This window comes from Penicillium alfredii (genome assembly GCF_028826965.1).
Source record: "Penicillium alfredii strain IBT 34128 chromosome Unknown utg000009l_segment0_segment0, whole genome shotgun sequence".
Classification (NCBI taxonomy): domain Eukaryota; kingdom Fungi; phylum Ascomycota; class Eurotiomycetes; order Eurotiales; family Aspergillaceae; genus Penicillium; species Penicillium alfredii.
Window position 1 is genome coordinate 2,096,910 of NW_026622706.1, and position 12,673 is coordinate 2,109,582.

Below are 12,673 nucleotides of genomic sequence, written 5' to 3' on the forward strand. Positions count from 1 at the left end.
GTAGTAGTCCCATTGATATACCATCCGATATACCATTCCTTGGCGATGGATCGTGGTATATTGTCACGTGACTTATACCCTTGTTGTCCTGCATCATCACCGCGGGGTTGGTTGGCTCTGGTTTCCTCTTGTACCCCTGTTGGCGCGAGTGAGGTGGCTTGGTTCGTAACATCATCTCCCCCTCTTCCAGATTTTCGTCCTCGAAAAGTCCTTAAATTCTCGGTGTCCCCTCTAGGTGAGTTCCCACAATGTTGTCCCGTCATGTCCCCCCGCACTGCCGTTAAACCGAAGCGTAACAAGTACGCTGATAACGCTCGTTTGGGTGATAGGATTGAACGAACTGGTCGCCCCGTGGATTTCCCGTGCGATTATTGTCTTATTCGTGGAAAGTGTTGCATCATGAGTCCTTTCGTGAAGAGTAAGAAGTGTTCGACTTGTGCTCGTCGTGGACACACTTGTGAGAGGAGTTTCCACACAGATAAGGAGTGGGATGACCTGCAACAAAATGAACGAAAGTTGGCGTCCGATCTCGAGGAGGCCCAAAAGCAATTTCTTCAGCATTCGCAAAAGATGAATGAGGCGATGGCAAAGGTCCTTCGCCTCCAAAAACATCAACAATTTCTCAAAGAACGTGGTGGTCGGATGTTGGATCACGATCAGACGACGTTGGATCGGTTAAACGAAGAGGATCCCCCTACCGCCGAGGAATTTCGTGATTTTGATCGGTTGGCGGAGCAGCAGGAGATTCGTCAATTGGCTGCTACGTCGGGAGACGCTAGTCTGATGAGGATGACTCAGTCTCTGGATCAGATGCCTCCTGGCTTCTGGAGTGTCGAGGCTGCGATTGCCGAAGGGAATTTCGATCTATCCGCTGGTGGAACTGTTGAACCAGCTGAGAGCAACCCGTCAGGTGCTCAATAGGTTCCCAAGTGTTTTCAGAGGTATCGTACCCCTTCCATTTGACAAGGTAGTGAGGCTTGCCACTGATGCGTTTGTTGTCCAGAACTTTTTCGACTTCATATTCGTTTTCGGTTTCTTCTTCGATTTCCACGTTGGTAGCGAGTTCGGCGTTTTCTGGTGCGGGTTCGAGTAACGAGATATGAAACGTTGGGTGAATGCGTCGCATGCTTTCTGGTAGTTTCAAGCGAAAATTGACTGGTCCTGTTTGTTCTTCAATTTCGAATGGTCCCAACTTCAGGTGGTCGAGTTTCGCGCTCGGTCGCTTGGTTTTGATGTTTCGTCGTAGGAGGTAGACCTTCTCCCCCTTTTTCAGATCAGGGCCGGCTCGGTGGCGCTGGTCGTAGTGCGTTTTCATGCGTAGGTTCAGAAATTCGATGTCTCGAGCCATTTGCATGTGGAGTTGCTTGATCCCGGTGGTCAGTAGTCTTGCGGATTCTGCCACAGTTCTCTCGTTTCGGGGTTCTCCGATTAACTTGGGATTATACCCATAGTTCGCGAAGAACGGCGATTCCTTCGTCGTTGCATGCATCGCGTTGTTGTAAGCGAATTGTGCAATTGGTAACAATCCTGCCCAATCGTCTTGCTGGTGGTTCACATGGTGTCTCAGGTATTGTTCCAGAGTCTGGTTGACTCGTTCTGTCTGTCCGTTGGTTTGCGGGTGATATGCAGTAGAGAGTCTGTGCTCAATACCCATTTGGTCCGCAAATGATTGCCACATATTGGATGTGAACAGTTTGTCTCGGTCCGATGTGATCTTGTCGGGTACTCCATGGTTTCCGAAAACGTAGCGAAGTAGTATATTCGCCATTCGGTTTGCGTCGATGCTTTCTTTTGTCGCAACCATATATGTGTACTTTGTGAGTCGGTCGACAATGACCATGATCATATCGCAACCTTCTGATTCTGGTAGTTTCGTGATAAAGTCCATGGTAATCCATTCCCATGGCCGCGTTGGCGTGTCTGCTGTCTGCATTTCCCCGTAAGGAAGGTGTCGTGATGGCTTGTTCCGTTGACATGTGTCGCAACTTTTGATGTACCCCCTTACTTTTCGGTGCATGTTCGGGATGTAGTAGTTGCGTGAGATATGTTCCATTGTTTTTTCAACTCCCATATGTCCGTGCGTCGGGAAGTCGTGGTGTTTTTTGATGACTTCGTTCTGCAGCGATCGTGGAACATAGATCAAGCCATGGATGATGACGAATCCGTCGTCGCTTGTAGTGCCGTTGTGACGTTCGTTCCCGAGGACTGCTTGCATTGATTCGTCCTCGGCGGTGGCTCTTCGGACCTTGTCTAGCCATCCGTCGTCTTCGATTTCGCTGGTTGCTGCGAGTATTTGTCGGTTGTAGACGATGTCTCCTTGGTCGTTTGTAGTGAGGATAGCGGGCTCCGCTTCCTTTGTGCCGATCTGATAGTCAGGTCGTCTGCTGAGTGCGTCTGCGACAGCGTTTTCAGTCCCTTTGCAGTGAACAATCTTAAAATCGTATTGTGCAAGGGTTTCAGCCCATCTAGCTTGCCGTCGAGTGAGTTTCTTCGTGGTGGTGAAGAATGTCAGGTTGTGGTGGTCCGTCTTGACCGTCACAGTATGCTTTGCTCCTTCGAGGTACGCTCTCCAGACTTGAAATGCTGACACTATAGCAAGCAGTTCTTTGTCGTGGATGTCGTAATTGAGTTCTGCGGGGATCATCTTCCTAGACCAAAATGCGATTGGTCTGGGCTTTCCGTTTTCGTCCGGCTGGGTCAGTTGTGCTCCCAGGGCGTAGTCTGATGCGTCGGTTTCCATCGTGGTTGGCTTTTCGTAGTCGAAGATTCCAACGACTGTTCGTTTCTCGAACAAGCTCTTGAGTTTTTGGAATGATTCTTCTGCTTTGTCGTCCCAGTTGAACGTTTCTCCCTTCTTGGTGAATCGGTATAGTCCGGCGGCGTATTTCGAGTAACCCGGGACTAGTTTCCGATAGTAATTTGCCAATCCAAGAAAGCTTTGTACGTCCTTGACGTTTCTGGGTGTGGGCCATTCCACAATGCTTTTGACCTTTTCTTCTTCCATTCCTAGACCGTCGAGGCTGATGGTGTATCCAAGGAAGCTGGTTTCCTGGACGTGGAATTCGCATTTCTTGAGCTTCAGAGTGACTTTGGCTTCTCTGAGCTTCTGCAGCACCTTTTTGTTGTGTTCAATATGTTCTGCTTCGGTCTTGGAGAATACTAAGATATCATCCAAGTAAGCGATAACAAAAACATCGAGGTATTCTTCCAGAACGGTGAAGATGAACCTCTGGAACGATGCTGGTGCGTTGGTAAGACCAAAAGGCATAACCACATATTCGAAGTGTCCGAATTTGGTCCTGAATGCTGTCTTCCATTCATGGCCTTCCTTGATCCTGAGCCGATTGTAAGCCTCAGTGATGTCGTACTTGGTGAAGTATTTGGCTCCTTGAATGCGGTCTTGGATCTCGTGAATCAGTGGTAACGGATGTCGATCTTTGATGGTAATCGAATTTAATTGTCGATAGTCCACACAAAGTCGAAGACTTCCATCTTTCTTTGGTACGAATAGGATAGGATATCCTGCTGGTGAGGTGGATTTCCGAATGTATCCTTTCCTCAGGTTCGTGTCGATGTATTCCTTCAGCGTCTCCGATTCCTTCTGTGAGAGCTGGTAAATTGGTCTGAATGTAGGCTCCTTGCCTTCTTCGAGGTTGACCTCGTGGTCGTACGGGCCATGCTCTGGTAGCGTGCCCTCCTTTGGTGGCGTAAACACATCCTGGAAGTCTTGGTATTCCTCAGGAATCTGTGTTTCTTCCCCTGTTGCACAGAGGGCTGTGGAGCCGTGTTCAACCATCACGTACTCCCTTAGCTCGTCGTCTGTCATATCCGGTCGTTGCTCGGTGTTGACGATGGTACTGGCTTCCGTTGCCTTGTACTGTGCCCCGCCTCTGGGCCGAGTGCTCCTCTTAAGTTTGCCTTCGTGAGGGCCTCGAGGGCCACCTGTCACCCCTTGACTAGGTCCCTGTGCTGGTCTGTATCTGTTCCCGGTCCATGTCTCACTGGTTTGTCGGCATTCACATCGGTTGAAGACAATGAGTCCTTTCTGCCAATCGATAGCTGGGTTATGTCTTCGTAACCACGGAACTCCTAGCACGACGTCGTACTGCCCGAGGTTGGTGATGTTGAAGTTGATTGTTTCAAAATGATTTCCCAAAACCATCGGCAGGTCCCCTGTTTCGTGCGTAATTCCCGTGCTGAGTGGTTCTCCATTGAGTCCAGTAAGAGGTAAGAGCTCCTCTTTTCGTCGCCGCTGGATTGTATATTCCTGACAGCACTGTGGGCTCATGAAGTTTCCGCTGGCTCCTGAGTCGATCATCGCTCGCATATTCTTGTATGCGACGTTGACGAAGACTTTCATATGTGCCCCCCACTGTGTTGCTGCGAGTTGTGGTGTGGGTGCAATTTTCTTGTTGCCGTGCCATGTTCCTGTGTATTCGGGCTTCCACTGGGGTCGTTTTTCCCATCGCAAAGGTCTCGGCTCAACTCCAAGGTTGAGTTTCCCTGGGTAGTGGAGCATGCAATTGTCGTCGTAGCATCCTACAACCGCCCTGATGTCATGTTTCGGGTGTCGTGCGTATCCTCGACACGCGCATCGTGGATGCTCACATGGACAGGTTGGTTGGTCCTGGGATAGCTCTTCCCGAGCCGACTCATCCTGTTGGCCTTTTGTCTCGTCACTCGAGGTTTCTCTGTTCCTGGGGTTTTCCTGAGGCGTTTCCAGGATCGTCTCTTCCGTTTCTGGGAGTGTGGGTGGAGTTTCTGGGATCTCCGGCGTTCCTGGGATTTCAATTGGTGTCCTCAGGATACCTGTGCCCCACTCCTGGGAATCGTCCGACAATTCCTGGGAGTCGATGGTGTTCCAGGGACCGTACTGGGTCCATCCTTGACTCTCAATATCTTCTGAGCCTTGCTTGAAGCGCTCAAAGTGTTCCTCCGCGCTACCAGCTTGCGCGGGCGTCCTAAGGACTAGGTCGTCCATATAGACCTCGTTGTTTTGTGTCAGTTCCGCGGCATGATCCTTCGCGTACATCTGCGGCGAGTTTTCGATGATTTCATAGTCGATCTCTGGGAATTCTTCGTCGTCTGTTTCGGAGAGCATTCGCTCATCCCGATACAGTCCTGGTGGCTTGCTCCCATCCACAATCATGGGGCCTTCCCAGTCGCGCTCCTGCGTCGCGTAGAGCCGTTGAGGCTTCCCTTGTTCTGGTTTCTCGGTGCCAGTAGTGTCGTACGCACCTCTTCGTTCTTGGGTCGCGTTCAATTGTTGGGGTTTCTCCTGCCTCTTGCTTCGGCAGTCCTTGATTCGGTGTCCTGGCTTACCACAGTTGAAGCACAGGTTGTTGTTTTTGCGTCGTTTCTGTTCTTCGGTAGGCAGCCTTGCTGCATCGAGTTCCATTGGTTTGGGTCCGTAGGGGTCGTTGTCCCTTCTCCCAAAGTTCCGTCTTTGTTGGAATCGTCCGCCGTTTCCTCGTCCTGGGTTACGGCGCCATTGTTTAAGTTCGCTTTCTTCTCGCTGTCGGTCGTAGAAGCGGTTATCGATTCGTACAACAGTGTCGACGAATTCATTCATGGTGGTAGGTCGTCCGATTCGAGCGATTTCGTCCTTGATGTGTGATTTCAGCCCCCCATAGAATGGTGGAATCAAAGCGTAGTCGTCCCATCCTAGGATTGCGGCGTGTGCCATGAACTCGGCAACGTAGGCTGTTGCGGAGGTGGTTTGTCGAGTTCGTGCAAGTTTCCGTTCAGCCGTTGCTTTCGCGTCGATATCGCCGAAGGTTCGTTCAAGCAATTGTCGGAAGCTGCTGTATCGCGAAAAGATGCCCTGGGCCATGGCAGACCAGGCGTCTGGAGTCTTTTCATAGTATTCTCGAATGTACGGTTCCAACCAATCCCATGCTTGTCCTCGTAGGTATGATGACACAAAGATGACTTTTGCGGCGTCGTTGACTAGCCTTCCTCTGTTCATGTCAAGGTGCATATCCATCTGGGTGAGGAACCCTCGAAGCTTAGATCGAGTACCGTCGAAGCTCTCTGCTTTGGGTAACTTGATTCCCACGGAAGATGCTGGTGCGGAGGCGGCGATTTGGGCTGCACTTTGCTCGACTGAGTCTCGAAGGTCTCCAATGTCGTGGTCATGCTTGCTGCTAAAGGTGTTGAGCTGGCTGATCAGGGTGTGAATCTGTTCTTCCAGTGCCCTGACTCGTTTCTCATCTTCATCGTCCGAATCCAAGTCGGTGTGTCGTGTTTGCGTTTTCGGTGGCAGAGGCTCGATCGCCTTGCCCTTGTTGTTACTGCCGTGCGACGCCATGATGCTTGGACTTCACGGTTCGATGACAGGGTGATCAATGTGTTACGAACTGCTAACTGGTCACGGTGAGTAACGTCCGCAAAGGTGATACTTCTCTAGGAGTACTGCAGGCCTCAAGCGTATCCGCAACCGTACCAATGCCTCGGGGGCCTTCTATGGGCTCGGGTCTCTAGGGTGCTTGCAAGGTGTGCCAGTTAGAGCGCCGGTCAAGTCAGTCACTTAGGGATCGAGGATCACTAAGTAAGCTCCCAAGACCGTTGGAGGGTTGTCGCTATGTTCGAACTGTGAAGTACCAAAGGGTGGTTCCAAGTAACAATGATGGGATTGATCACGAAGAACTAAATACATGTGGTAAAGACTGTCCTTATATATCCCTTGCCCAGTATTCCACGCCCTCGTTTGTGGTATACTGCATGCAGGCATGTAGTAGTCCCATTGATATACCATCCGATATACCATTCCTTGGCGATGGATCGTGGTATATTGTCACGTGACTTATACCCTTGTTGTCCTGCATCATCACCGCGGGGTTGGTTGGCTCTGGTTTCCTCTTGTACCCCTGTTGGCGCGAGTGAGGTGGCTTGGTTCGTAACACTATTCTGATTGGTTATAAAATTCAGCACTAGAATAGTGCTAAATTCTACCTACTAATAAAAAATAAGTATTAGACCTATATATTCCTCTAAATCTACGATGATTTACCTTAGATTATTTTTCTATATCTCGAGTCTCTCGTTATAAAAGGGTTGTGTGGTCCCCCTTTTACTAGATATAATAAAATATATACCTTTTTATAGTAGTCTTTCTATCTTTATTAGAACCGGGGTTTTAATCTATCTACGCGATTACTTAAAACCCCGGTTTTAATCTACCTACGTGTTTACTTATAGCCCCGGTTCTAATATACCTATATAAAAAGGTTGGCTGGTTAGGTTGAAATTTTTTAGGGATAAAAAGAAAAATCTTAGGGTATTACTCTTACCTAATTATTTAGGTTAACGGGTTAGCCTATGGGTTGACCCGTTAATCTATTTCTTACTATCTAATAAGCTTTGTATATATTAGTAGAGTATCTTCTGATTAGTTATAAAATTTAGCACTAGGATAGTACCGAATCCTACCTATTAATAAGAAATAAGTATTAGACCTATATATTCCCTTAAATCTACAATGATTTATCTTAGATTATTTTTCTATATCTTAAGTCCTTTATTTTAATATACTATTGCTATATCTCTTCTATGTCTTAGTTATCTACCTCGTACCCTCCCTCTCTTATTGAGAGTAAGGGGTTTAAGTTATCTATTTTCTATTCTGATCAACTTCTCGATACCCTCTCAGAACCACTAGAAAGCCAGCAAACCGAGCAAAGCCTCTCTCCTATTATACTACTAACACTAAAACGATCCGATAATCGGAAAAAGACCTAAGTGATTTTTGATAGTATAAATAAAGTAGAGTTTTTAAACTAGTGGCTTAATACCTAAATTAGTGGTTCTTATAATATTATAAAAAAGATGAACTAGGAGGGTCCACGACGGACTAATATATAGTCGTATTTTAATTAAGTTGTATATTTAGTGATAAGAGAGCCAAAGCTCTTATATAAGCGATATAGTAAGGTTATAGACTATCTAGTCTATACTAAGAATAGGATAATAGGTCTCTAATATTACTAGAATCGGAGTATATACTAGAAAGGCTAAAGCACTACTAAATATTTAATAATCTAATATCTTATAGAATATATAGTATATTATATAACTATTATTTGATTTATAGGCTAATCTTTCTTAGGCCAAGAACTCCCCTCGAATAGCCTAGCTAATCATCTAAGAGCTATAGAAGTAATAGTTAATTATTATAATAATTACCCTACGGCTTCCTTTTTAAACTATCGAGTATCCTAAATTCTAAGCCTTTCTTCGAATAATCTAATTATTATTGTTTATCCCTAGTTTCCCTTCCCGTCGAACTATATAGCGTCGAATCTAGGGAATAACCTAAGATTAATAGAAAGATTTACTTTAAAAGCTTCCGCCTAAGGCTAAACTCTCTATTAGTCTTAACTATTAGATATCGCTATTTTAATAAGTATTTATGGCTATCTCTAGCTATTTTATTAATATAGACTAGAATTATCGAGAGGTTTTACTTAGCTTCGAACCTATTTCTAGTATATACTCTAGGTAGAATCTTAGTATAACCCTCCTTAATATCCTCTAGAAGTATCAGATCGAAGACTGAGTACTTATAGTAATAACTAATAATATATCGAATAACTCTACCCTTATTTTAAGTATCTAAGATTCTATTTAATTATTAGATATTAACTCTGAGGTAATAATTATTTAGGTTCTATATATTACGTATATAATTTAGTTAAGTTTAAAGTAACTACTTAGCTAAATAAAAGCGAACCCTTAGAACGAGGTAACTAAGACTATTTAGTCTAAGGAATATATCTAACACGCCTATCGAAAAGCACAAAAACGAGATATTACAATAACTCTTATAAAGATATATATCTATACTCCTTATTTATTAGTTAAAATACTAACCTACTTTATATTTTAGATTAGAAACCTTATAATCTTTATTAATATAAGCCCTTAACGTCGGGAGTCCTTCCTTAGTCTCTAGCCCGACTACCCTCGATTAGTTCTAATTCAAGATATCTAAACCAGATAGAATTCAACCTTTTTAATACTCCGGTATACGAAGCGGTTATAACTAGTCTTTAATCGATTTTACTCTAAATATAATTATCCTTATCTTAAAATCGATATAGATAAGTAGCGTTAGATCGACTACCTTCTTAATATTACCTAGCTATTTTTCTAATTTACTATAGTCCTCTTAAAAACAAAGGATATTATTATTTATACTATCTTTGCTATCTATAATAAGCTATTTAATCATCTTAAGAGGTTAATTAGATAGCTTAGTAGAAAGAAGGTTAGATAGAAGCAATAGATATATCGAGCCCTTAAATTAGCTAAGGGTAAACTCCGTGAGTATTACTCTATAATAGATAATAAAAAGCTCGGTAATATCTATATAATTAGTACTATCTTAGCCCTTTAGTATAAGATTAAATTTTTTTAAACTAAAGACTAGGATTACCTTTAGATAGATTATAACGCCTAATACTAACGAAGTCTTAAAGGTCGGCTTCTAAGTTACTAAGCTAGTAATATTCTAAGCTCTTAATCACTATCTAAAATAAAATAGTCCTATTAAACTAACGAGCTTAATATATTTTTAATAGCTGATTCTTCTATCTTAAGCTCCTAGTCTAAGGTAATATAGTATATTAAAGGAGGTAAGTTTCTATATATATCTCTATTAAAACTAGGGTTCTAAGCAATCGCTTAAAACCCCAGTTCTAATCTATTAAGTTTCTATCTTTCTATCTCTATTAGAACCGGGGTTTTAAGGCCTATCTTAGAACCCCGGTTTTAATAAGGGTATTAGTTCTAATCTATCTAAATATTATACTAATTATTATAATCCGCCTTCTATCTAGGTACTATCCTAATCCTACCCTATTAGTTCTAGAAGGATCATTAATATAAATTTCCTACGTTTATAAGTCTCGCCCGTGATCTCCTCTCGATCCTAGCTACTAGCGTTAGCGTTAAGCGATTATTTAATTCCGCGCGTGATATTTACTATTATCGATAAGGGGCGCTAAATACGTCTATTATATAGGATCTAATAATACTTATATATATTACTAAATTCGAAGTCGAGAAGAAGTAGCTTATATTTATTTAAGAGCTTCGGGAGTAGGATAAGTTAGAAATTATATAGGAGGAAAAAGAGACCTAAAAGACTTATAAAGAGATTGTGCTAATTAGTGATAATAAGAAGGAGGATACTATAAATCTAATAATTGTAGTCGATATACCTTGCTAACTATAGTAAGAAAAATCAAGGAGTGATTATAAAGATGATTATAGCCTCCCGCGGATTTCTAGCAGGGTTCGTAAACGCCCATAAATACTTAATAATTATAAGCTTTAAAATTGAAATCGATTAATATTTAAAATAATATTCTTTAGAATTATTTTTTAAGAATTATTCTCCTAATTACTATAAAAAATTATTTAACTAAAATAAATATAATACCTAAAAATATAGCCAAGAACAATATAATTTATAAAAGTCATGTGGTTAACAAAGTATCTACCTAAATAGGTCAAATAGGTTAACCTATTAACCCGCGGGACGGGTCAAAAAAATCTTGACCCGCCCACGGGTCAAGAGGTCTGACCCACGACCCGCCCATGGGCTGACCCACGGGTCGACCCATATGGGTTGTCCGCGGGTCTGTCCAGGTCTAACCCTAGTTCTAATAGAGATAGAAAGATAGAAATTTAATAGATTAGAACTAGGGTTTTAAGTAATTACTTAGAACCCTAATTTTAATAGGGGTATATATAGAAACTTACCTCTTTTAATATATTATATTACCTTGGATTAAGAGCTTAAGATAGAAGAATCGGTTATTAAAAATATATTAAGTTAATTTAATAAGACTATTTTATTTTAGATAGTAATTAAGAGTTTAGAATATTACTAGTTTAGTAGCTTAGAAATTAATCTTTAAGATTTTATTAATATTAGACATTATAATCTATCTAAAGATAGTCCTAGTCTTTAGTTTAAAAAAATTTAATCTTATACTAAAGGGCTAAGATAGTACTAATTATATAGATATTACTAAGCTTTTTATTATCTATTATAGAGTAATATTTATAGAGTTTATTTTTAGCTAATTTAAGGACTTAATATATCTATTATTTCTATTTAATCTTTTTTTTACTAAATTATCTATTAATCTTTTAAGATAATTAAATAGCTTATTATAGATAATAAATATAGTATAAATAGTAATATCCTTTATTTTTAAGAGGATTATAATAAATTAGAAAAATAGCTAAATAATATTAAGAAAGTAATCAATCTAATACTATTTATCTATATTAATTTTAAGATAAAGATAATTATATTTAAAGTAAAATTAATTAAAGACTAATTATAACTATTTTATATATTAGAGTATTAAAAAGATTAAATTCTATTTAGTTTAGATATCTTAAATTAGAACTAATCGAGGATAGTTAGGCTAGAGACTAAGAAAAGACTCCTAATATTAAAGGCTTATATTAATAAAGATTATAAGGTTTCTAATCTAAAATATAAAATAGATTAATATTTTAATTAATATATAAAGAGTATAGATATATATTTTTATAAGAGTTATTATAATATCTTATTTTTATATTTTTTAATAAATATATTAGATATATTCTTTAGATTAAATAGTTTTAGTTATCTTATTCTAAGGATTCGCTTTTATCTAGCTAAATAGTTATTTTAAATTTAACTAAATTATATATATAATATATAGAATCTAAATAATTATTATTTTAGAGTTAATATCTAATAATTAAATAGAATCTTAGATACTTAAAATAAGAGTAAAGTTATTTAATATATTATTAGTTATTATTATAAATATTTAGTCTTTAATCTAATATTTCTAGAGGATATTAAGAAAGGTTATACTAAGATTTTATCTAAAATATATATTAGAAATAGGTTTAAAGCTAAATAAAACCTCTTAATAATTCTAGTCTATATTAATAAAATAGCTAAAAATAGTTATAAATATTTATTAAAATAGTAATATCTAATAATTAAGATTAATAAAGAGCTTAGTCTTAGATAGAAGTTTCTAAAATAAATCTTTTTATTAATCTTAGGTTATTCCTTAGATTTAATATTATATAGTTTAATAAAAAAAGAAACTAGGGATAAATAATAATAATTAGATTATTTAAAAAAAGGCTTAGAATTTAGGATATTTAATAATTTAAAAAAAAGCTATAAAATAGTTATTATAATAATTAATTATTATTTCTATAGCTCTTAAATAATTAGCTAGGCTATTTAAAAAGAGTTTTTAGCCTAAGAAAGATTAGTCTATAAATTAAATAATAGTTATATAATATACTATATATTCTATAAGATATTAGATTATTAAATATTTAGTAATACTTTAGCCTTTCTAATATATACTCCGATTCTAGTAATATTAAAGACTTATTATCCTATTTTTAGTATAGACTAGATAATCTATAATCTTACTATATTATTTATATAGGAGTTTTAGCTCTCTTATTACTAAATATATAATTTAATTAAAATATAATTATATATTAATCTATTATAGACTTTTTTAATTTATCTTTTTTATAATATTATAAAAACCACTAATTTAGGTATTAAGCTACTAGTTTAAAAATTCTACTTTATTTATATTATTAAAAATTATCTAAATCTTTTTCTGAT

The 12,673-nt window shown here is 39.2% G+C and overlaps 1 protein-coding gene across 1 annotated transcript; it reads right to left on the reverse strand.

The window, feature by feature from the left end:
- Window positions 1-4,961: 4,961 nt before the first annotated feature.
- NUU61_006708 (C2HC-type zinc finger protein) lies at window positions 4,962-5,572 on the reverse strand (the record flags this gene model as incomplete). The annotated part of the gene is made up of 2 exons (XM_056657235.1): window positions 4,962-4,968; window positions 5,031-5,572. The coding sequence occupies 2 exons, from the start codon at window positions 5,570-5,572 to the stop codon at window positions 4,962-4,964; spliced, it is 549 nt and encodes a 182-aa protein (XP_056510035.1).
- Between the last annotated feature and the right edge of the window lie 7,101 nt (window positions 5,573-12,673).